A 22,489-nucleotide genomic window follows, 5' to 3' on the forward strand; every position below is an offset into this window, starting at 1 on the left:
TTCATTCACATGGACTGCCCCGATACTCGAATCGATTCTCTTGTCCTCGTATTGACGCTATCGGTTTATCACAAAGTGTCTGTTAAAAAGTCTTCGTTAGCGTCATGAAGGATTCAATTTTGGTTCTAGTCATTAATATAATGGGGCCAAACCATAAGGAGAAGCGACATTGTTGTCCCAAGGAATGCAACAGTAACAACAGCAGCGATGCGGGGTAGCATTGGCCATCGCCATCAACCATCGCGTTGATACTCTTATCACCGTGACGATCTATCAATGAATGATTCAATTCGGTCTGGAAAGTCCTGGCTTATAAGGTCAGTTCACCTCTTTCCTGATGTTATAACAGCTGCACCACATTGACCGAGGGAGCTGGAAGTCGTCCCAGTGTCGTCGTCATGTCTCCGAACAATCATCCGTCTAATGAACCAAGCATATTGATCGAAAACACTGATCACAACGGTGACAGACAACCGGATGAGGGAAGCAATGCAAAAGCTACCATAACTGTGCAAGAAGTTCAGTCAACGCGCGACGACTTCGAACGTCTGTTCGGTCTGGATGAACATCTATACGAACAACCAACAACAACCCGTAGAGAACTATGGTCTTACTATCTTTACTACAACGGTAACATTGCCTTTGTCTTCTTCTAGCTAGGACTTACTGACGGGACGTCTCGTACTTGCTCAGGGGACAATGGAGTTGGCCCGGGTTCTTATAGTCAAGCACTGTAAGGAAGAACATATCTGCAACAATCTCAGACCCAAGCTAATGCATCTATCTCGAAGCTTTCAATGGGCCTTGAACGGGTCTGGTTGGCAACCGGGCACCAATCCGCGCCAGCCATGCACAGATTCCTCTCCCTGCGTTGTCTCGTGGGCTGGAGGCACGCGGTCCGTCTCTTCCGTGGTCTTGATTGCTAATGGATTGTGTTTTACCTTCATGACGGTGATATTTGTCTGGCTCGGCAGTGCCGCCGACTACGGATCGTTTGGTCGTTGGCTTCTACTGGCATTGACAGTAATATGCTGGGCGCTACAGTATGGTATGATGGCGATCAGGCATCCTAGTCAATGGCCTGCCGCTATGGCGATGTATGTAGTTGCATATATCGCCTACGGGGCTACTCTGGTTTTCTATGCGGCTGTGTTTCCCAGACTTGCTCGATACATGCCGCATGTCCGCAAAGCTCGCGAGGAGGATCTGAAGGAGGGCAAAATCAGTCGGCAAGAGTATGATGCAATTGAATCCTTGGAAAGGAACCACATCAGGTATGCTTCCATTGTTGGATGGTTAGGACGGTGCTTATGATTGGAATAGCAATATATCGACTGCACACAGCAATATTGGATATTTGCTCACTCTCGTACTGAACTTGAGTGTTTTGCTTCCACTTCAGAACAATAGTTACTCGAACAACCTCGCCCTCTGCTTGACAAACTCATGTGGGTGATCCTTTGAGCTAAGACGTATCATTCAATTGACATCTGGTACTAGACTGGGTCGTTTTGGGAGTATGGTGGTTCATCTTTCAGCAAAAACGGCCAGGCCCTAAGGTCCCAAAGGGTTCGAACTATGCAACGATTGGCTTCAAACAAATCTGGCTTGCGCTCAGGGAGGTCCGGTCTTTGCCACAGACATTCCTCTATTTCGTCGCTTACTTTCTGCTTGCCGATGGGCTAAATACAACCGGTGAGTGCAGCGCAGTCTTGCAAGAGGCCACATGAACGAAACTGATGCATTCTCTTAAGGAACCTTGGTTTCCATCATTCAAAACGACTACGTATCCTTTTCATTTCTACAGTTAACGTATCTAGGCATCACACAGGCTGTATGCTCAATCGCCTCCACTTTCGGATTCTGGTACATCCAAAAGTACTTCAAATTTCGGACGAAGAGCATGTTCCTCGTCACAACCCTCTTCAGCGTCCTAATTCCATTCTGGGGAATGCTAGGACTCTGGACACAACGGATCGGCTACCATAACCGAGTGAGTGTTCCGTCCTCCGTCACATCCAGCTTCCAAACTCATAGTCGTCCGCAGTGGGAATTCTACTTCTACAATGTCATTTTCGGCCTGTTCCAAGCCCCCTACTACGCTGTACGCCGTGTACCACAACTCCCCCCTCCCGTTCGAAATGAGGCTAACCCTGTCCTACCCCGTGCGCACGTAGTACGCGCAAACAATGATAAGCGAGCTCATGCCCCAGGGCTACGATAACATGTTCTTCGCGCTCTTCGGCATCACAAATCGAGCTGTAAGCAATCATTCCCGTTAATGCAGGCTGCCTACATACCTGCCTGCCTGCTTGGGCACACTGCCTATCTCCTTCCAATTAAGACAAGTAGAACGGAATACTGATTCGGTCCAGTCCTCCATCATCGGGCCCAATGTGATCCAGGCCATCATCAACGATACGCAGAATAACTGGATGGGGTTTCCGTTCCTGTTTGCTGTATGTGCTGCGGCGATGATGGCGATTGCCTTTGTGGACGTGGAGAAAGGGCGCGAGGATGCGAGGAAGTTCGTGGAGGCGCGGAAGCTTGCGCGGGTGTCTGCCGAAACCTGCCTGAGCAGAGATGATGTCTTGAAGGGCCCGGGTAATATTATGACGGGCGCAGAGGGAAGTGGATCGTCGCGGGAGGGATAATCCGTCTCTGGACGACTTTTGAAAGTCATTATGTTGAGACGATCGCTGCACATATGGTTGTTTGATCCAGTGGAAGACACTATTCATACGTCTATACATCAAGGGAATCCTGACTATATGCTGCACATTCCGAGACCAGTGAGACGACAGGTATATAATTGCACTCAGCACAAAGCCAACAACATTCTATATCAAATGCCAATACCCCAATGGACCCTTGTATGGCTTGTCTATATCTATAGTACACTGTCGAATTGATAAATGTTTAATTTATACTTCTGCCCCAGCCTGCTTCGCTCCAAATGCGTTCCGGGAGTACTTCAAATCAGCAGCTTCCCGCCACCGTGGGCCATAGATAACCGTCAACCACACCAGGACACCAGAAAATACCAGAAACAGCGCAGAGATGGTATTGAACCATCCGACACCGAGCGACTGAGTAGCAGGTAGGACAACGCCGGTGCCCAGTGCCGCAAACACGTATCGAAAGACGTAACTGCTGGCGACGACTTCCGCACTGCGGCCATGCGGTTGCATCACATCGAGACAGTAGGATTGAAGACTAGGGAAGCAAAACATTTGCGCCACGCCCTGCAGGAACATTGCTACCACAGGTACCGCGATGCCACCGACTTCTTGATCGAGGGTCCAGCCGTATACAAGGAGACAGCCTGGTGTAACGATACAGATGTATGGGAGACAGGATCGGAGTCGGTCCTCCGAGATGCGCTGTCCATTGCATTTTTTAATGTACTTTTTCACAGTGTAATCGGCCCAGCGGCCGCCCACGAAGGTGCCGGCCAGGTATCCGCAGCCTGGGGCAAGATAGAAGAGACCAGCTTGGATTGGGCTAGTCAGGCGAAAGCGAGGGTTGAGAACGTATCGGATTGGCGTCAAGAGAGCGTATTGGTTCCAGACTAGAGCGCCGGCTGCTAGGCCAGTGATGAAGATATTCGGATGGGAGAAGGGGAGAAGGAGGGCACGTAAGGGTGAGATGCGCTGCCACAGCATTTTGATCCTCTGAGGAAGACGGTGGCCCGCCAGCTCGCCCTTCGTTTTGTGGGGAATGGTCTCTGGGAGGAACAGGATGATTAACAGGACGGCGAAGCCGGTCAGTGCGGTCAAGAGCCAGAAGATGACTCTCCACGGCCTGAACGTAACCACAATACCCTGAGTTTGATGAGGCGTGTTAGCGAACAGGTAGACTCCATATTCTCCATCAAGAGGAAGAAGCGTACACCTAAAAATGGACCTAGAGCAGGTCCCGTCATACTTCCTGATAGGAACCATGCCAATGCAGAGGCTCTGGCCCGAGGCTCGTAGATATCCCCAATTACAGAGCTTCCCACTACGAGGAAGGACGTGCCTTGTAGGGCTGTGAGAACTCGGAATGTAAAGTATGCAGGAAGGTTAGGAGATAAGGCAGTGGCGGCCGTGGAGAGCCAAAATAGCAGCCCGCTTAAGATAAAGATCTGTAGGGAGTTGCAGTCAGACAGTTGGACTGACAGCACCGCTAAGGTTCGCTTCGGGCACACTTACAGGACGACGACCCCATACCTGGCTGAGAGGACCCCAAAACAAGCAAGAGACGGCCATAGACGCAAGATATAGCGCATTACTGGCATTTATAATGTCTCCTGTCGTCCCGAATGTCATTGCAAGTTCCGGAACAGCGGTTAGGATAGCAGTGGAAGAAATGGGAGTAAGGAAAGCACAGAATGTTAAAATAGCCACAATGGCTATCTTTCGAGACGGAGCGAACCGCAGGTATTGCTCTGCATCTTCCTCTTCATACTCATCTGTCTCCGTTGAACTGTCATGGTTCACAAGATGACTCTGTACTTGGACAAGGGTCTTGGGTGAGCTAGGGAATGAATTACAAGAAGAATTCGCCCCTTGAGGGCCCTCTACGGGCAGCTGGGTTGTAGAAGAGTTCAGGGAAGAACTGTCAGACATGGTACTTATGTCTTCTGATCTTGACCAGGGAACCCCGAGCATTGTGCAAGGCGATTGATAGGGATAGAGACTGTAGTTTTGCAAGTACTGGAACAAGTGTGTTCGATCTTCTGGTCACAAACGATTGACTCCAATACATTGAAGAAGGACAAGGGAGACTTGTGATTAGGCTTTTGTGGGCATCTCAAGTGAAACGAACAAAATCCGGAAGGTCCAAAGGGTGGTTGGGTCCTTGAGTACACATGAAGACGCGCAAACCATGGGAAAGATATGGAAAGGGAGAGCTCACCAAGGCAAACAAAGGTACGACAGACAGCTTTCGAGCATCTTGACGCAATGTGCACCTCATGACGTTAAGGGCACTGATCGAGCGGCTGCCACCTTGAACATCGAGCATTACGCGTCGCGATGCAATGCATTCAATTTTCAGCCTGACTATCATCACATCAATGAAGCACGCAATGGCTAGAATCGTTAGGGAGGAGAGCTTCAGAAGCTCTCAGTAGCTCGATTTGGAAGCACTACGCAGTCTTTCTCAAATATGTATGATATTCGACCCACGCAGAGACAGCTCAGGTATACAGAGACCCAGTAATCCTCTCAAACGGTGGATACGTTGATGGGCCACTATATGCTTCGGGAGAGGGCCCGGATGCCTATAGCTTGGTCAGAAGTGGAAACATGATCGACAACGCAGAACGACGGGGCTGGTGCGTGGCCAACGGCAGCCCTGGTTGATCGCATATGGGCGATCCTCAAGGAACGCATGATACGCATCATCTCATAGAGAGATCGCATAGTGTTACACCATACTTTCAATTGAGAGGAGATGCACCAAGCTCGGGTTGGAGCCTGCGCGGCGTACGGATCCGCCTGCCGGCGATCATCTCGTGGCCAAGGAACCGCGAATGGACGGAAGGGTACATTCGACCAGCAAAAAAGAATCAGGGGTATTTGAATGATTTCTTTCGACAATAAACCGTAAGGCAGATTGACATTAATGGGATATCTTCTTTGCCTATATGAGTTCAGCATTCTGAGCATCTGTTACATAATCAACCGTGGCGATCACCCTTGGTGGATCAACGAAGGGATAAGCAATTCAGGGAAGCCATTCCAGAACCCGATCAATCCGAGCGTCCTGAAACAGGGGACCTTCTGGTCCCTTGAATATGCTCATCTGCGATTGGTTCTCTATTTCATGATATATTTTCGGACCCGTTGCAGGATAGCAGACTTGAGTTGAGAAGCAAGGATACATAATGTAGCATCTCACGGATCCATAACGAAGAGGGTTTCCGCTTCCGTTGTTTCTCAGTCTCAAGTCTCAACTACCCTTGAATAACCCTGGGCGCTGAAGCTCATCAGAGATAGTTGGGTTGTCTGAAATCTGAGAATTGACCCCTCAGATGATATGATTATGGTTCCGGAGTAAGATTGTGATAGCGCTTTCTGCAAGACTTTGGGCAAGTCCTCAATCGACTTGAAACCCTGTAAATAGGCTGGACATTATGAGCGCCGGTATCAGTATCAGCGCTTTTGAGGAGGGAAGGCCTTTTTGCGTCTGAATCTGCTTTCTGCAGATGTCCATGCTATGATGAATAACTGCCCTTGATTGAAATTTCAAAGCAGAATCAGGTCGCCAAGTCATCTGATAAGATAGCTTGTCTATCCGTCTGTTTTAGCCACCAACAGCCACTGATGACTGCTGTCTTTCAGTGTACGCTTCTCCCGGAAAGGGGCGTGGATAGATGATGTCTTTTTGCCAAGGGTCAACACAGTGGCGGGAAGACCAGCATCACGGACCATCGAATCCAGGGATATCGATTGCTTAGCGAGGACCAGCTGCAGGCACTCATTGGTCGATCCCGCAACTTGAGATGTTGAAATTGGAGATGAGAATGATGATGAGGCGGTGCAGTGAAGAGGAAGATGCCGTTATTGGCGATGGACATGCGGGGCAGTACAACCGCCTGAAGTTACGGAGATACCATGACGTCGCAGCCGAATCCCCTCTTAGCGTCTTTCTGCCCTCTGAAACTCTGGCGCCAGCAAGCAATTAATTAGTTTCTATTTCTTATTTCCTTGGCTAGGTAGTGGTATTGCTGGAGGATATCTTCCTTCTTCATCCCCACTCACGCTTGCTTCTTCTTGGTTTCTAAATCTACTCTTTAGCGTTTGCTAAGTATTCTTTTTGGACTACGTGGTTTTCTTGTCAAAAACACAGAGGTATCCCCAATATGAGTTCCAGCAAGGATCCACAGTCTGCCATTCCCGCTGCAAGCAAAGGGTCCTGGTCCAGCTTCCTGAAGGTGAGTTTTGGTTCAGATGTCTATTATTGCTTTCGTTTATGTCTTCTTAGACAAGTTCTGGTCGAATGGGCTAACCTAACATTGATGTCTTGCTAGTCGATCGCCTCTTTCAATGGAGATCTTTCCTCGTTGACCGCTCCTCCCTTCATTCTTTCCGGCACCTCTCTGACGGAATACTCTGCCTACTGGGCTGAACATCCCAGTCTATTTGTGGCTGCGGCCAAAGAAGCCGACCCTGAGAAGCGAGCATTGGCTGTTCTGAAGTGGTTTCTCAGCACGCTGCGTCAACAGTACTGCTCTCGCAGCGAGAAGCTAGGCAGTGAGAAGAAGCCTCTAAACCCCTTTCTGGGTGAGCTTTTCCTTGGAAAGTGGGAGAATGACCCTGACGCCGGGGAGACTACCTTGATCAGCGAGCAAGTCAGGTTCGTTTTTCTTACTTTGGTCTTGCCTCGACCCGGTACTGACCCCTAACAGCCACCATCCCCCTGCCACTGCCTACGCAATCACCAACGAGAAGCACGGTATTGAGGTAAGTCGTGAGAAATCAAGCGTACGGTTGTAGATGATGAGACTCTAACAAAGATTGTCGCTAGCTACAAGGATACAATGCACAGAAGGCATCCTTCTCCAACACGATCCAAGTCAAGCAAATCGGCCATGCCTTGCTGACAATCACCCCTCCATCCGCGGACAAGAACGATCCGGCCCAGAAGGAGCGCTACCTCATCACACTCCCGTACTTGCATGTCGAGTCCCTCATCTACGGTACACCATTCATGGAACTGGAGAGATCGACCATGATCGCCAGTAGCACGGGTTACATCGCCAAGATCAATTACTCCGGCAAGGGCTGGCTCAGCGGCAAGAAGAACACTTTCAACGCCGTGCTCTACCACGAGAAGGACGGGGAGAAGAAGCCCCTCTACACCGCAGAGGGACAATGGTCCGACACATTCGTTATCAAGGACGCCCGCACCAACAAGGAGATCGACCGCTACGTCGCCAAGGACATGAAAACCAGCCCACTGACCGTCGCCCCCGTGGAGGAGCAAGACCTATGGGAGAGCCGACGAGCCTGGCGCGATGTCGCATCCGCCATCGAGCGCGGTGACATGGACGCCACCTCCGTGGCCAAGTCGAAGATCGAGAACGCTCAGCGCGAGCTCCGCAAAGTCGAAAAGGCCGAGGGCCGGGAGTGGGAGCGCCGGTTCTTCAAGCGCGTCGATGAGACGGGCGACGAGGAGTTCCAGCGTCTGGCCAGGATGGTCGGCCTGACTTCGCTCGAGAGCGACAAGACCGGTGGTGTCTGGCGTTTTGACAAGGAGCGCGCCGCAGATGCCAAGCCGCCCTATCACCAGACCGGTGGCGAGGGACTCGGAGTGCCCGAGTAAACCTCCAATCTGCTAGTTACCGCTATATGAATGGCGCTGTCAGACACATTCATGCAATATGCACTATGCACTATGCCAGAGTGGACGTTGCAAATATAGAATCATTAATGGTTTTTGGGTACGTGGGATCACGTTCATCCTTTTGTTTGTTTTATTTTCTCTCCTTTTCTTAGGAGTTCCGATTCTTGTATATAGGAAGGTTACGTAGTAGTCTTGAGCATTAGAATCCACAAGTTGAGTAAATCAATCGATCACATAATTTATTACCATCTTACTCCATAAAAATCCCAATCCTGTAGAGAACACGTCACCCTCGGACCCTGAAACACCCCAAATCAGACAAGATCTTCCTCCGCAACCTCCTGAGGTCTTCACCGTGAGTACCGGAGATAGTTGATACCTCCTACGCAGATACAAGGTGGTCTGCGCATTGAACCCAGTAATAGGCAATAGGGCAATGCGGACCAACTCTGCTGATGCTACGGAGTACACCTCTCATCATACCAACTGCCTACGATCAAAGGATGGAAAGAAAGAAAATCATATCAAACGCCATCCCAAATCATTTCAATTCATTTCCTGTTACTTCCCGGAGCCTCCCATCCCTTGTCCTAATCCAGTCAGAATTGCATAAATGTAGTCCCCAAATGACACCGGATAAGTAGTACAGGAAGGAAGCTGGAAGTATGCAAAACAGACGCAAGCAAGGAAAAGGGAAAACAGAAGCAGCTTTTTTTCTGTCATGAACAAACATCAAGTGGAAAAAAGAGCCAGATTTGAGGAAATAGAACTGGCAATCTGGAATAATGGATGAAAGAGAATCATGCTTGGATGGGAGAAAACTGACCGGCAAATCTGAAACAACAACATGGAGAGATGTCATGAACCGTCAATGGTGATAACAAAGAAAAGGAAATATGCCTCGCATTTTTCTCGGTTGAATACAGTATCATCAGCATATCCCTGCGTAGCATATCAAATCCTGGAGGAGAGCTGACCGAGCTCCCCTCGCCGAGAGTAGAGATTACACGTTGGAAGATGGCATAAGAAAGGTGACAGAACACAACAGTGAAGTATAGGAATTTTTTTGACCCAGGCATGCCGCCTTGTAGAAAATAGAGAGAACAGGGGGGAAAAAAACAAGTTCGAGAGAAGAGCATGGGAGAGAAAAAGCAAGATGATGTAACAGTAAACATCCCATCAACCGGAAAATGATGCGAACGCCATGACCCTTTAATGGCCGTAATTGCCTCCCCAACCACCGCGTCCAGTGTTTCCGTAATAATTAGCGAAGCCTGCGCCTCCGTAGTTACCGTAACCGGTAGCCTGGTGGTGTGTCTGGCCGGTGGCACCAGCTTGGTGTCCGCCAAGTCCACCCAGTCCACTGCCGTACTGGGGGTTCAGATGAGGGTATCCACCGAATCCCTGCTGTCCCTGCTGGCCTTGAAGAGGGGGAAGGCCCGTCTGCGCCTGAGGCTGTCCGGGCGCACTGTTAGTGGCAGAGCCAGGACGGTTGGCCTGCGCAAGGGAGGGACTGGGCCCGGCCGCCTTAGGCGTCTCGAAGCTCTTGGTCTCCTCCGAGGTCACCGGAGGCTGCTGGGAGATGGGCTGGTTTTGGCCGAAACCAGCCTGCGTGCGGCCAAAGACGTCCGACATGCCCGCGCCAAAGGCGTTGGTGCCAGCGGCGGACTGCTGGGTCTCGGAAGGCTGTGTGGATCCAGTGCGGCCATAGACGGAGTCACGACCGGGAGCAGATTGGTTGAAGCTACCCGCGGTAGCAGGCGAGGAGGAGTGGTCGTAGGAGAAACCGTGCGGCTGGCCATACATACCAGCCTTGCCGTAGGGGCCATACTGATTGCCATATCCGTACTGAGTGCTGTGGGGCATGTAGTGATCTTCATATCGGCGAGCATCGTCGTACATGGGTCGGTTTCTTCCGTACTGGTGCTGAGTCATCTGGCTCATGTACGAAGCATAGTGAGGGTTGGAGTAGTAAGGGTATCCGTAGCCGTAGGCATGAGCGGCACCTTGACCAGGCATGTGCTGCGCGGTTGGGGTTTGAGTAGCGGCGGAGAGGGTGGGGTTGGGAGTGTTGTGACCGCTGCTGGGAGCATCAACATGGCCGTAGCGGCTGGGAGGCTGAGTGGTGGGAACTTGGGGCTGCACCTCGGCGCCGGAGACACCGAAACCAGCCGCCGCCCTTTGAGCCACAGAGGCATCCTGGGACTGGCCATAGGTGCCATAGTAGTTGTAAGGGAGGCGCTGGTCGACGGCGTAGAAAGGAGAGTACTCGCTGCCGGAGGTGACGGTGGGCTGGACGGGGGCCTGGTTTGCGAATGGCTCCTGCACTTGGGGTTGAGGCTGGGTGACCTGCTGAGAGAACGGGTCGTAAGGCTTCTGAGCCTCGGTGTAGCGGGCGAAATCGGTGAAAGATGAATCGGCAGCGGAAACTTGTGGGACAGGAGGAAGTCCGGGAGCCGGACGGGAAACAGTAGGAGTCTCGGTGGAGGGCTGGGCCTGAGTGGAAGGAGGTAGAGAGGCACGAGGGGCGACGGGAGAGTGTTGAGGGGGCTGAGCACGGGTTTCAGCGTCTTCTCTGTTCTCGTCAATATCGACATCGGCAGCATCGCCGTTCAGTCCCATGCTGCCAAACTGCACTGCCGCACGATCAACGGCGTGGTTTCCAGGCATGACTACAGCTTCTTGCTGTTCCATGACACGACGCTGAGTTCCGGGGGCCCGAGCGCCGGACTTGAATACGCTGGAAGGGAAGGCAGCTTGAGCAGCTTGACGAGCGGGGGTGGAGACAGCGGCGACGCTGTGGGCATCAAGGTTGCTGCCCACTGTGCTAGCCGCAGTGGCTGTGGGAGCGGGAGGAGAAACATCGGGGATTTGTTCAAGGTTTGTCTTGGTCAGACCATCCTTGGGAGGAGTGATGTCGGCTGTGGAAGGAGTTACCGGGACAGCTTCAGCAGGCTGCTTAGGAATGACAGGTTCAGGTCCTTTCTCGACAGGAATAGGAACAGGAACAGGAACCGGGACAGGAGCGGGGGCGGTAGCAGCAGCGGGAGCAGGAGCAGGAGCGGACACGGGGACAGGTTCGGGTGCTTTCTGCTCCGCTGCTGGCTCAAGGGCTGGCTGTTGTTCTTCGGCGTGGACCGGAGCTGGGACAGGCGCAGGCGCAGGTGTAGGTGCGACTGCGGGTTTCTTTTGCGGAAGCGGCGCAGGCTTTGCGAACAAGCTCGCCCAACCTTTCTTGGTGCCATCCGGCATCACGTTGGCCTTCGGGGCCTCTTTGACAGCGTCGGTGGTCGTGTCGGCGTCGACAGTGGTGGTTTCGACCTCGATCGATTTCTCGGGGACGATCGTTGTCTCCACAATGTCCACGGTGGCAGTGACAACGGGCTTCTCGGCGCGTGCACCATTAGCACTGACAGCCCCAGCCCGACCGCCGCGGCCACCACGACCACGATCCCCACGGGCGCGTCCACGACCCTCGAATCCGCCACGTCCACGGCCTGAGCGAACGGAACCCGTAGTTGCCTCGGTCGGGGTGCTCTGTGCCTCCTTGGCCTTGGAGCGGTTCCGGTCGGTTGTCTTCTTCTTCACCTCACCCCACTGTGAGACGTTGCCTGTCGAGATAGAACGATCAAAGGGTTAGAGCCGATTCCAGTGAACAGCAGATATAGAGACATGAGATACAAATCGGGGGATTGGAGATCATACCTTCAGTAATGCGCTCAATGGCATCCTCGAGCAAGCCGTCGGCATCTTCCAAAGCAAAGACAAGATCCTCATCGGTCCAGTCAGGGAACAATTCCTTCAGTGTGGGCAGATCGTTCGAGTATTTCTTCTTCATCTGACCAATCTCTCCTTCATCTTCAAACGTAGTCTGGTCTGAGGTGTCTGCTTTGGCCGATCTGCTGCCTCCGCGACCACCTCTGGAGCTATAGCCACCTCGACCACCACGAGCGGATACTCTGCCTCGAGAGGCAGAAGGCCGTGTTTGAACTTCAGACATGTCTTCTGGTAATGTTGATGAATCTCCAAAGCGGGAGCGATTAAATAATAGAGAAGGAGATTGAAGGAATTTCCGACGTCGACGGTGGGGACGACAAAGTGTGGCTGAACTGAGCGGGTAAAAAAGAGGTCGTTGGTAGTTGCACCCTCACGAGAGGACAGCACCAAAACCACGGGCACAAGGGCCGCCGAATCCGGGGAGACTGGGGGGGCGAAAAGGAAAAAAAGGAGCCAAAGGTGGGAGGAGGGGGATAGCTGATAAAAAAAGAAAAAAGAATAATAAGAAAAAAGGGAAGTTATTATAGACTTGTGGAGGAGAGGAAGCAGTAGAGAAGTAGTGGGAAGAAGGGAGGAAGAGATTAATTATTGGGGGACTGGATCAAGATCGAAATGGCAGGGAACGAGACTTTCTGCTACTAGTACTAAGGTAGAAGGTTTGGGCCGGCGTGTCTGAGCCTGGCTGAAGGAGACAAGACTGCTTCTGAGCCTGAGGCAACTATCTACCTAAGTTTACCTAGCGAGTACCGTACCTATGAGGCTCTGTGGCTGGGCTGAGTACTATGGTAGATGTTAAGGTACTCCGGAAATGAATACAGCTATTCTATCTCTGTTGGATATCACTGTCTGGCTGATTGCATACTAATCAATTGAGCTATCGACCATTAAACTACAACTTAAAAACACTCCTTGATCTCCATTGTGGACAGCTTCGCCTCTCTAACCCTTTCCTTCTGTTGTGTGGTCTGCTTTGGGTTGGGTATCAGGAGACCATCCTTTTATTCGCTGATTCCACTCACCGCCCGTTTTTGCCTTCGCTCAGGTGATGTTCGCTGCCTGAGGATCGGATGTTCCTTGGATGATCTGTTTGGAGTGCTGAGAGGGGAGACTCAGGTTGAGCCAGAAGATATTCCACTCGCAATACATCTTGTCCATCAACCCCAGGCAGCAGAGTCACCATGAAGGGGTCATCATTGTTCAAATTCAGCCCTTTCGCAAAAATCCATCAACCTCTTCCTCGTACGCCAAGAGAATCAGCGCAATTACTGAACGCCCTTACGTCCTCCTTCCGTCGTCAGCTTGATCGAGAATACCCATCATCATCATCTTCTGCCAATCACGATGAGAACGGCGACAATCCGTTATCCTCTGTTCATGCGACCGACAAACATCTGAGGACCATTCTGGAGAATCCTCTTTTCCGCGTCATTCCCTCAAACACAGCTAGCCCTGGCCACCAATCTGGTCTCGGACCGCTTCAGGAGCAGAAACTGGCGACTGAGCCTATGACTGTCTTCGATGAGTTGGTTGCCTCGGGTTCTGTCAATAAAACCGCTCTGTTCAATTGTTTGAGGGCCCAGCTAGTACTTGCGAGCGCTCATACCGGCGATGGAGTTGTAGATGCGATGAAGAAGTCTAAGGCCGGTTCCAAAATCGTGTCCTGGTGGTTTGCATCCGACGCCGAATCTCGGAAAATGCTATTCACAATACGATCTTCGACCGTCACCCTCCTCAAATTCATGGTCGCCGAGGGGCTACAGAAAACGGCGATAATCTGGCTGGGAATGCTATTGAACCGTGACCTGGGCGGTGCTGACGGTCGCATACCGGAGGCCATGGCCCAAACCGTGGCTCGCAATTTCCTGCTCGACCTCTTGAAAGCCGAGATTCAGTACGGAGAGGGTTTGGTCTCGGCCATGAGATATTATCTGGAGGCGAGCAGGCTGCCAATCTCTACAGATTACGAACTTGGCGCTGTTCAATACAAGAAAGCCCTGCTAATGCCTGCAGCCGGGTTTTTGTGCCGCGCAGCTATGGAGGAAGAGCAATCCCAGCTCAAGCAGATGCCTCTCGAGATGTACGATGAGTATGTGAGGATTATCGCTTCATGGTCTCTCAAGTCGTTACTACTAGCTTGTGTGCCTCTTTTCCACCCAACCCGACCTGACGCCACACGCTTTGTGCAATTTACAGAGAGGATATCACGAGTCCGGCTCAGAACATGGCCCAAGACGAAAAAGGAGAACTTCGTACTCTATGCCATTACCGCCATTCGTATCTTAGTCGATCAGCAAAAATTCGCGGAGGCTTCATACTTGGCACGCTTCATTCAGGAGAATCTACCAGAAAAGATTGGCCAGGAGTCGGCATCCAGCACGTTTGATCAGGTCTCGGCAGAGGAGGAGAATCTATCCAACCTACTGGGTCTGGCATGATTTGAATTGGCTCGCGTGCTGACCATGTCGAATCACAAACACAAACACACCAGATGTAGTCCATTGGGTTCTGGCTAACTCGGCCCATCGGAATGCCGTCTTCTCAGCATCGTCCATCGACGTCATGGATTTTGACGATGACGGACGCACTTCACGCGAGGAAGCGCCCATCTCATCCCATCTCCGCAATGGTGCTCCACTCTGCCGCACTAATGGCACCCTACTCCTCTTCTTGGCATGCTTACCTACAACGAAGAACATCAGAAGAGCCGGACTACACCAGGGCTGACGGCCAGGCCCTCGTGCTGAGCCCGGAATTGAGTTCTGGAGTTGCGTTACTAAATCTAGCATCCGCTAGCATGTTGGAGGCAAATAGAACAAATAGTCAAGAAAAGGCTAGCGTTCTCGAAGATCTTAGTCAACGTCACACACGCAGTCTCCTCTCCATTTCTTTCACATTCTGTCATCCTTGACCTCTCGTCATCGGTGATACACGGTTCAAGAATCATCTTATCCTAGCGATCTCAGCCATAGTGATAATCAAGTCGCTATTTTTTGCGACAATTTTATCGTCCCCATTGTCCATTCATGGATGAAGCACATATAAGTACACATTAGCAATCACAGCCATGGCCACGGAAAACGACTCTGGCGTTGTAAACAGTCACTCCAAGCAAGGTATGTCCAGGAGACAGGGCGCTGTCTGGCCACCTGAGTTAACCATCATCGCCGTATAATGGTCCCTAAGCGTTCAACAGAACGATCAGACGCTAACGAATATCGCCAGAGCCTACAACTCAGACCGAAGCAGAAGTCAACAAAAAATCGCTGAAGGATACTGCTAGAGAGACCAACGGTGACAGCCATCCGCTGGAGAAGGACCAAGCGCTACCTGCAGAGTCCGTCCACAATCCAGACCAGAGTAGCTCGGAAGAAACCGAGTTTGCTGGAGACTCCAAGACCGTTGATACTTCAACTTCTCCAGAACAAGCCCTCGCCGGGCCCGTGACTGACGCTCAACAACCATCTACAGCCAACACAGCGCAAGCAGGAGACAAACAAGAGCACAACCCGTCTTCGGCACCGGCCAATCATGACAAAGCTGTCCTTGGAGAATCTACGGAACCTGCACGCAAGAAGCAGAAAACTAGCGAAGAGAATGGTGTGGTCGAAAACGGTCAACCAGCTTCCTCAGCAACCGGTAACGCGACCTCGAATGCCACTCGGAACGGGGAGAAAAAGTCAGGGCGCTCTAAGAAAGTGAAAGACACAGTGAAGCATATAGTTCCTAAAGATGGTATCGGGAGTCGGACACGCAGTCGGACCAAGGCTGCGACTTGAGCTGCACTTCTTTGATTTCCGGACCTTATGTCAACCGATTGTTGTGCTTTGTTGATCGCTGTTGACCTTCATAGCCCAATACGATGTCTGCTATAAGACACCTCTCTTTCAATTTTTCTTTAGCAACCTTAGCAATGATAATGCAAATTAGTGCTCTTGCATATTCGTAGTAAGCGTAGATAGTTGATTTCGACGTCTATGAGTATACCTATATATTTTGTCCGAGGAAATGATCGATACTTCAACCTCATGTGTCAATCCTGATGAGGAATATTTTGACAAATGAACAAAGTTGCCCAGAGCAGACCATTATCATCGACGAAGCAATCGCCAAGCCCTGTCAATATCTCAGTTGTATATCAATGAATTCTCGAGGAGAGCCGACATCGGTTGAAGCGTACCTCAACCCATCGCTGAGTCACACCACGGAACGGATCAACATCCTTGTCTCCCCGTTATCACTGAGGGGATGGTCTGTGTCATAGGCCCAGGAGTCATCGTTCTAATTTCACTTTTCATATTTTGAAATCTCCAATTCTCTTTCTCAAGAAAGATCAATTTCTCTTCGAGCAATCATCAATTGAAATACACAGCCATGTCGAGCAATAAGATCTGGCTGCGCGCTGAAACCAAGCCCGCCGAGGCGCGGTCTGCTTGTGAGTTCTACCTGTTCTTATGAAAAATGTCGTGTTCATCATGGCATTTTCAGTCCGTAAATCTTCGAATTACATGTGCTGATTGTATGAAATGAAGTGACCCCGACTACCTGCAAGGCCCTTATGGATGCCGGCTTCCAGGTGACCGTGGAGCGTTCCACACAGCGGATTTTCGACGGTGAGAATAATGTCCCCCTGATTCCTTCCCAGGCCACAATCGCTAATAGAACGGGCTTTGTGACAGATGAGGAGTTTGAGCAGGTAATTTTTGACATTCGCACACGACCCCCTGCTTCGAACGACATTCTCACGCACCAGTTGTACAGATCGGCGCCCCCCTTGTCGCGGAAGGTTCATGGGTGAAGGACGCACCCAAGGATGCCTATGTACTGGGTCTGAAGGAGCTTCCCGAAGACGATTTCCCCCTCGAGCACGTTCACATCTCCTTTGCACACTGCTACAAGCAACAGGCTGGCTGGGAGAAGGTTCTCAGCCGGTGGCCCCGCGGAGGCGGCACCCTCTTGGACCTGGAGTTCCTCACAGATGATGCTGGACGCCGAGTAGCCGGTAGGTGGCGACTGTTTCTGCTCTGGAAGAATGAAATCAGTGACTCACTTTCATCTACAGCTTTTGGATACTCCGCCGGTTATGCAGGTAAATAATTTCGGTTTGCTGTGCGTCGCATATGGGGGAATACTAACGCTATGTACAGGTTCTGCTTTGGCCGTTAAGAACTGGGCCTGGCAACTGACGCACCCCGAGGGCGAAGCCCTCCCTGGCGAGACTCCCTACGCAAACCAGGACCTATTGATTGAGTCTGTGAAGGAATCGTTGGAGGCTGGCAAGAAGCAGTCTGGCAAGTCGCCCAAGGTGCTTGTCATTGGAGCTGTGGGTGTGCTTCCGATGAGCTGAGGTCTTCTCATTGTACTGACCAAGTGTAGCTTGGACGCTGTGGCAAGGGAGCCGTTCAGCTGGCCAAGGATGTCGGCATTCCCGAGTCCGATATCATCCAGTGGGATATTGAAGAGACCAAGAAGGGTATGTTTACATTCTCGACTGCAGCCATTGTGCCTGAGCTAATCTAGTTTCCCAGGTGGTCCCTTCAAGGAGATTGTCGAGGATGCAGACATTTTCATTAACTGCATCTACCTTTCCGCCAAGATCCCTCCTTTCGTCAACACCGAAACTCTCTCTTCTCCTAATCGCCGCTTGTCCGTCATTTGTGACGTGAGCGCCGACACGTATGTTACTCCTTAGACTCTTGAGGATGAAGGACGTTTTCGCTAACAGTCTGGTCTTGTCTTGCCCAGAACCAACCCCAACAACCCTATCCCTGTCTATTCCATCACCACCACTTTTGACAAGCCCACAGTGACTGTTCCTCTACCCGCCGAGACCCAGGGCCCTCCATTGAGCGTGATCAGCATCGACCACCTCCCCTCCCTCCTGCCTCGCGAAAGCTCCGAGATGTTCAGCGAAGCCTTGCTGCCCAGCCTGCTGCAACTCAAGGACAGACAGAATGCTCGTGTCTGGAAGCAAGCAGAGGACTTGTTCAACGAGAAGGTTGCTACGTTGCCCGAGTCGATACGTGCTTAAGTTTGTTTTCTCTAGACGGCCTTCCGCACCTGTAAGTTAATGCAAAGGCCTGCCACATTATGAATCTGGACGCCCTCCCTATCTATGGGTTGATCTCTTGGGAGAAGCGATGTTTTGTATATGCAGTAGTGTGTCATGAATCTCTGTTTAGAATGGCTACTACAATAGAGTGAATCAATGAAAAGTTCTTGTTGAGACAAATCGTCTTGTGTTCAAGCGATCGGAGAATTGAGTCTTTTATACGCAGTCAGTCAAATGATGAAGGAAAGTCAAGTCGCTCTAAGCTGATGAAATTCATGCTCTATCATCAAATAAAAATACCCGAATACATCGATAATGGTGAAGGCTTTTAATCTGCTTTATTTGCGCCTTTTGTTCCAAGGTCACGTTTCGATCATGCCATGTCTGTGAGGCCTAGATCCAGCCACTATCAAAAGGGACTACATCGTAACATCACCAACCCAACTACCCTCAAGTACCAAATTTCACCCTTCAAACTTCTCGAGTCTGGGTTGATGGAGTCTAAAAACTGGACAATGCTGGACTCAGCCGTTTGAGCCCATAAGAATTGCGTATGGGATCATCAGCTCTATTGACGATGATCTCCTTACCATCTGCTCAGAGACACCATGGTCCTGCAGATCTCGCTGTGGATCACCATCCAACTGACCTCGATGATCTCATATTGGTCCTCGAACTCCTGGAGCACTGGCAGATATGGTATCCTTGAACATGTTCCCATTTTGTAGCCTTCTGGCGGACCAAGGATCTCCAATGTGGGGGTTTCAGGCGCTGTTGACGGTCGCTTGGCGTGGCAGATTCTCCGGACGGACTCGGGAGTGAAGAGCGAAGAGCGAAGACGCCGAAGAGGGATCAGATTCCAGCATTCCCTTGGATATTTTGTTGCCTGGATGTTCATTCATGCAAGTGGCTCTGCCATGATTATCATTTGACTGTCTCGACGACGGGAATGATTATTTGACCAGGTTATGAGCATGCGTGAGTAGTGCCCTTTCTCGCCTTCAACCCCATTATTCAGATCCCTCTCCACAATCCACATCCTCGGGTGCTACGCTGTGTATGGGGAAAAACTTATCTGACGGACAATTATCCGCCCATAGCCGCCACCCAGAAACTGTGAATATCATCATTCAACAGAGAAATTGAACTACAGGAGTTGAAGAAGACTCATCGACATTCTTGTCCTGTTGTCAGGTTCGCCATTGGCCTTCGGAGTGACTCGCCTCCCAGTCACATCCGAACCTCCCCTCCCCCACGCGCCGCCCATGGAGCAATGATCCTGGCGACGTCCGTGTATTCGAAAGACACCCTCAAACCCTACCACCGAGAGAAGGCTCTTGTCGCTCAGCGACAACGCGGTCATGCAGGAAAAGTCGACGAGCATCGCCGCATACGCAGCCGGAGCATCCCTCGCCGCCGTGGCCCTCTTCTACGTCTTCGGACCAAATTACACAATCGACGGCGATGACTCGAACGACAGTAACAGGAAGAAAAGCATTGTCGGGCTGTCCAATCCGGCGAACGACTGCTTCATCAACTCGGTTCTACAGGCGCTCGCGGGACTGGGCGATCTGCGTGTCTACCTGATCAGGGAATTACATCGGCGTGAACTGGATGGACCGGACACATATAACTCACTGCCGGAGGCAGATGAGACGCCGCGCGGGATGAGACCCGAGAGGGTCCGAGAACTGCAGCAGGGTACGATCACACGGGCTCTGAAAGAGATGCTGGACCGATTGAATGAGCGTCCGATCTACAAGAAGACCATCACCAACCGGGCTTTCATCCAGGCAGTCGAGTACGCATTCCGCACTCGGATTAGCCGCAATCAGCAGGATGCGCAGGAATTTCTTCAGATCGTTGCGGAGCGTCTTTGCGACGAGTACCATGCCGGACTGAAGGCGCGACAGCGTGCACAAGGTCTTCTTGAAGTGCCACCAGGCTCGGGCAGTGGGGAATCTGTACAAAGTAAGGCTGTCGAAAAGGGATCCACTGAAATCGAAGTGCGTATCGACGATGGATCTGAGGTTGGCCTCCCGGCAATCATCGACACCAAATTGAAAGAGATCGACAATGAATACGGATTTCCATTTGAAGGACAAATGGAATCGCAGATTGAATGCCAGTTCTGCCATTATCAATACAAGCCGAACAAGACATCATTCGTGAATCTGACGCTACAAGTTCCTCAGAAGAGCTCGACCACCCTCAGTTCCTGCTTTGATGGATTGCTCAAAACAGAATATATCGATGACTTCCGGTGCGACAGATGCCGATTGCAACATGCCCTGGATGCCAAGACGGTAGAACTGAGCAAATCTCATTCCACAAGAGATCGGGAGCGTATCGAGCAAGAGATGCAGCAGATTCAGCATGCTATCGTTACAGATCCTGAGAATCCTCCCGAAGGGATCAGCCTTCCTCCAGCGGATCTCGCACCGAAGCGAAAGATTGCTCGCCATATGCGTATCACCGTTTTCCCCAAAATTATAGCAATCCACCTTTCGCGTTCTATCTTTGATCGCAGTAGTTCTACGAAAAATGCCGCCAAAGTGTCCTTCCCTGAGAGGCTTCCTTTGGGTGGGATCTTGAGCCAGAAGTGGTTCAAGCTGCTGGCCATTGTCTGCCACAAAGGCAGTCATAACAGCGGCCACTACGAATCCTTCCGACGTAACAACCTATACCCACCTTTCGCTACGCCGGATGTCTTTAGTTCCTACGCGCAAAGTCGGGCGACCAGCGTCAATCCCTCTACTGCACCGAGTCCTCGTCTCGCGGCTCGCGGGGCCCCTGAGACAGAACCCCCCCCAATCAGCCTCTCTTCCTCGACATCATCACCATCCCTGTCGGGCACTTCGATTTCATCACCAGCTCTTTCTCAGTCAGCGTCAGCGAGGGACTCCTCACAAGCTGCATCTCAGCTGAATGCGCCTCCCTCGCCGTCTGCTCGGCCCACCACATCCAGCTCCCGTGTATCCTTTCAGAGTATCCGCACCAAATCGTCAGGATCTAAGCAGAATCTCTCGCCGCCCGGGTCTGAAACACAAAGTCCAGCTAGTGATAGTGGAGCCTGGAGCAAGTCCGGATCACGGCCATCCTTCATGAGTGAGCGGACCACTCCCAGAACGCCCGCGGAAGCCCCAGCTCTGTCGAGTTCTCGGCTCCGTCGTCGCAAGAAGACGAATGATCGATGGTGGCGCATCTCCGACGAGAAGATCAAGGAATGCAAGACTTCGGATGTGCTCGGCATGCAGAAAGAAGTCTATCTCTTGTTTTATGAAATGGAAAAAGCATCTTTTGGGTCTTAGGCGTCTGACCGATGTATTCGGCCAGAGGTTCATGCTTCGCAATCAGAAGTTGATGGATGAGAACATGATGGAATGCACATACGCGACTTGTGTCCAGTTTTGAGTTCAGTGCATATATGGTGTGGGGACATATTCGAAATAGACGAGGTATGGACATTGATCGCATAAGTACATAGTTTCTTCGTCGGGGCATTTCTGTGTCTGAAGCATCTAGACATAGAAGCTTCAGGATAGAACGGGTTGATAGTCTTTGAATATAGCTTCCTTCCTAACACCAGACCGTAGTAAACAGTCTTGAAGAGTCCGGCCTTGGTTGTCGGGAATCTCTCCTCCGCCTCATACAAAGTCGCACATGACTGATGCCGACGGTAACCAATTGTCCGGATAGCAAAAGGTCTGGGCCGTGAGAGAGAGAAGGCAAAGGAATGGACTGGAACGGTAATCAACGGTTAAGGGGAGAGTTTCCCCGCTGCTTTCGCCGAGAATGTATAGAGGCACGAAAGAAATACGGAGATATGGGTATTGATTTTCGCAGAGAACCGAGAGTCGACGATCCGACTGAGACACCTGGAGAAGTGAGAACCGCGCTCAATCATTGACAGGACACAGCTTCGATTCATCGTTATGAAGATATCCTCTTTTGGACCTTACTGTCATAGTCGGCCCTTTCACACCCAAGTGCAGCTCATCCCTTGGACCTGTGGCGTGGTAGGGACAGCGAGGGAGCTCTCCGAATCCATGACGCCGGCGATGATGTCATGTGATGGACGCGGGGATTTTCGGGTCAGAAGTCAAGGCCTGAGGCCAAACGGCGTCATGCCCCCTCCAGGACGAAATTACCCCACCAGTCACAGCAAGAGCATTAGGATAGCTCAGGGTAAGGAGAGATCCATTCTTTTTCTTCTTATTCATAGCGAGAGTTAGGACTCGATTAGGATTATTATTATATCATCTCGTTCCTCTGCCCTTCTTCTTCCTACTTTCTCTTCTTCTTAGTACCACATCATCAGGAGAACCG

The 22,489-nt window shown here is 51.2% G+C and overlaps 8 protein-coding genes across 8 annotated transcripts; 6 read left to right on the forward strand and 2 right to left on the reverse strand.

The window, feature by feature from the left end:
- Positions 1-398: 398 nt before the first annotated feature.
- Positions 399-2,654, forward strand: CDV56_106352 (uncharacterized protein; the record flags this gene model as incomplete). The annotated part of the gene is made up of 8 exons (XM_026759971.1): positions 399-630; positions 694-733; positions 792-1,274; positions 1,324-1,448; positions 1,501-1,695; positions 1,755-2,104; positions 2,178-2,261; positions 2,376-2,654. The coding sequence occupies 8 exons, from the start codon at positions 399-401 to the stop codon at positions 2,652-2,654; spliced, it is 1,788 nt and encodes a 595-aa protein (XP_026618413.1).
- Positions 2,655-2,924: 270 nt separating this feature from the next.
- On the reverse strand, positions 2,925-4,610 carry CDV56_106513 (putative MFS transporter; the record flags this gene model as incomplete). The annotated part of the gene is made up of 3 exons (XM_026760132.1): positions 2,925-3,824; positions 3,893-4,126; positions 4,194-4,610. The coding sequence occupies 3 exons, from the start codon at positions 4,608-4,610 to the stop codon at positions 2,925-2,927; spliced, it is 1,551 nt and encodes a 516-aa protein (XP_026618414.1).
- A 2,240-nt stretch (positions 4,611-6,850) lies between these two features.
- On the forward strand, positions 6,851-8,313 carry CDV56_106740 (OSBP family protein; the record flags this gene model as incomplete). Its single annotated transcript, XM_026760359.1, has 4 exons — positions 6,851-6,922; positions 7,019-7,344; positions 7,397-7,451; positions 7,516-8,313. 4 exons carry the CDS (start codon positions 6,851-6,853, stop codon positions 8,311-8,313), a joined length of 1,251 nt encoding a protein of 416 aa, XP_026618415.1.
- Positions 8,314-9,546: 1,233 nt separating this feature from the next.
- Positions 9,547-12,334, reverse strand: CDV56_106888 (putative RNAPII degradation factor Def1; the record flags this gene model as incomplete). Its single annotated transcript, XM_026760507.1, has 2 exons — positions 9,547-11,945; positions 12,040-12,334. 2 exons carry the CDS (start codon positions 12,332-12,334, stop codon positions 9,547-9,549), a joined length of 2,694 nt encoding a protein of 897 aa, XP_026618416.1.
- Positions 12,335-13,289: 955 nt separating this feature from the next.
- On the forward strand, positions 13,290-14,546 carry CDV56_107080 (uncharacterized protein; the record flags this gene model as incomplete). Its single annotated transcript, XM_026760699.1, has 1 exon — positions 13,290-14,546. The coding sequence occupies one exon, from the start codon at positions 13,290-13,292 to the stop codon at positions 14,544-14,546; it is 1,257 nt and encodes a 418-aa protein (XP_026618417.1).
- A 629-nt stretch (positions 14,547-15,175) lies between these two features.
- On the forward strand, positions 15,176-15,887 carry CDV56_107161 (uncharacterized protein; the record flags this gene model as incomplete). Its single annotated transcript, XM_026760780.1, has 2 exons — positions 15,176-15,224; positions 15,334-15,887. The coding sequence occupies 2 exons, from the start codon at positions 15,176-15,178 to the stop codon at positions 15,885-15,887; spliced, it is 603 nt and encodes a 200-aa protein (XP_026618418.1).
- Positions 15,888-16,482: 595 nt separating this feature from the next.
- On the forward strand, positions 16,483-18,139 carry lys1 (saccharopine dehydrogenase (NAD+, L-lysine-forming); the record flags this gene model as incomplete). Its single annotated transcript, XM_026760848.1, has 8 exons — positions 16,483-16,543; positions 16,641-16,804; positions 16,870-17,110; positions 17,171-17,197; positions 17,256-17,431; positions 17,485-17,581; positions 17,637-17,784; positions 17,854-18,139. The coding sequence occupies 8 exons, from the start codon at positions 16,483-16,485 to the stop codon at positions 18,137-18,139; spliced, it is 1,200 nt and encodes a 399-aa protein (XP_026618419.1).
- Positions 18,140-19,521: 1,382 nt separating this feature from the next.
- UBP16 (putative ubiquitin C-terminal hydrolase) lies at positions 19,522-21,471 on the forward strand (the record flags this gene model as incomplete). Its single annotated transcript, XM_026760995.1, has 1 exon — positions 19,522-21,471. One exon carries the CDS (start codon positions 19,522-19,524, stop codon positions 21,469-21,471), a length of 1,950 nt encoding a protein of 649 aa, XP_026618420.1.
- Positions 21,472-22,489: the final 1,018 nt, after the last annotated feature.

The sequence above is a fragment of the Aspergillus thermomutatus genome (assembly GCF_002237265.1).
Source record: "Aspergillus thermomutatus strain HMR AF 39 chromosome Unknown NODE_8, whole genome shotgun sequence".
Lineage (NCBI taxonomy): Eukaryota > Fungi > Ascomycota > Eurotiomycetes > Eurotiales > Aspergillaceae > Aspergillus > Aspergillus thermomutatus.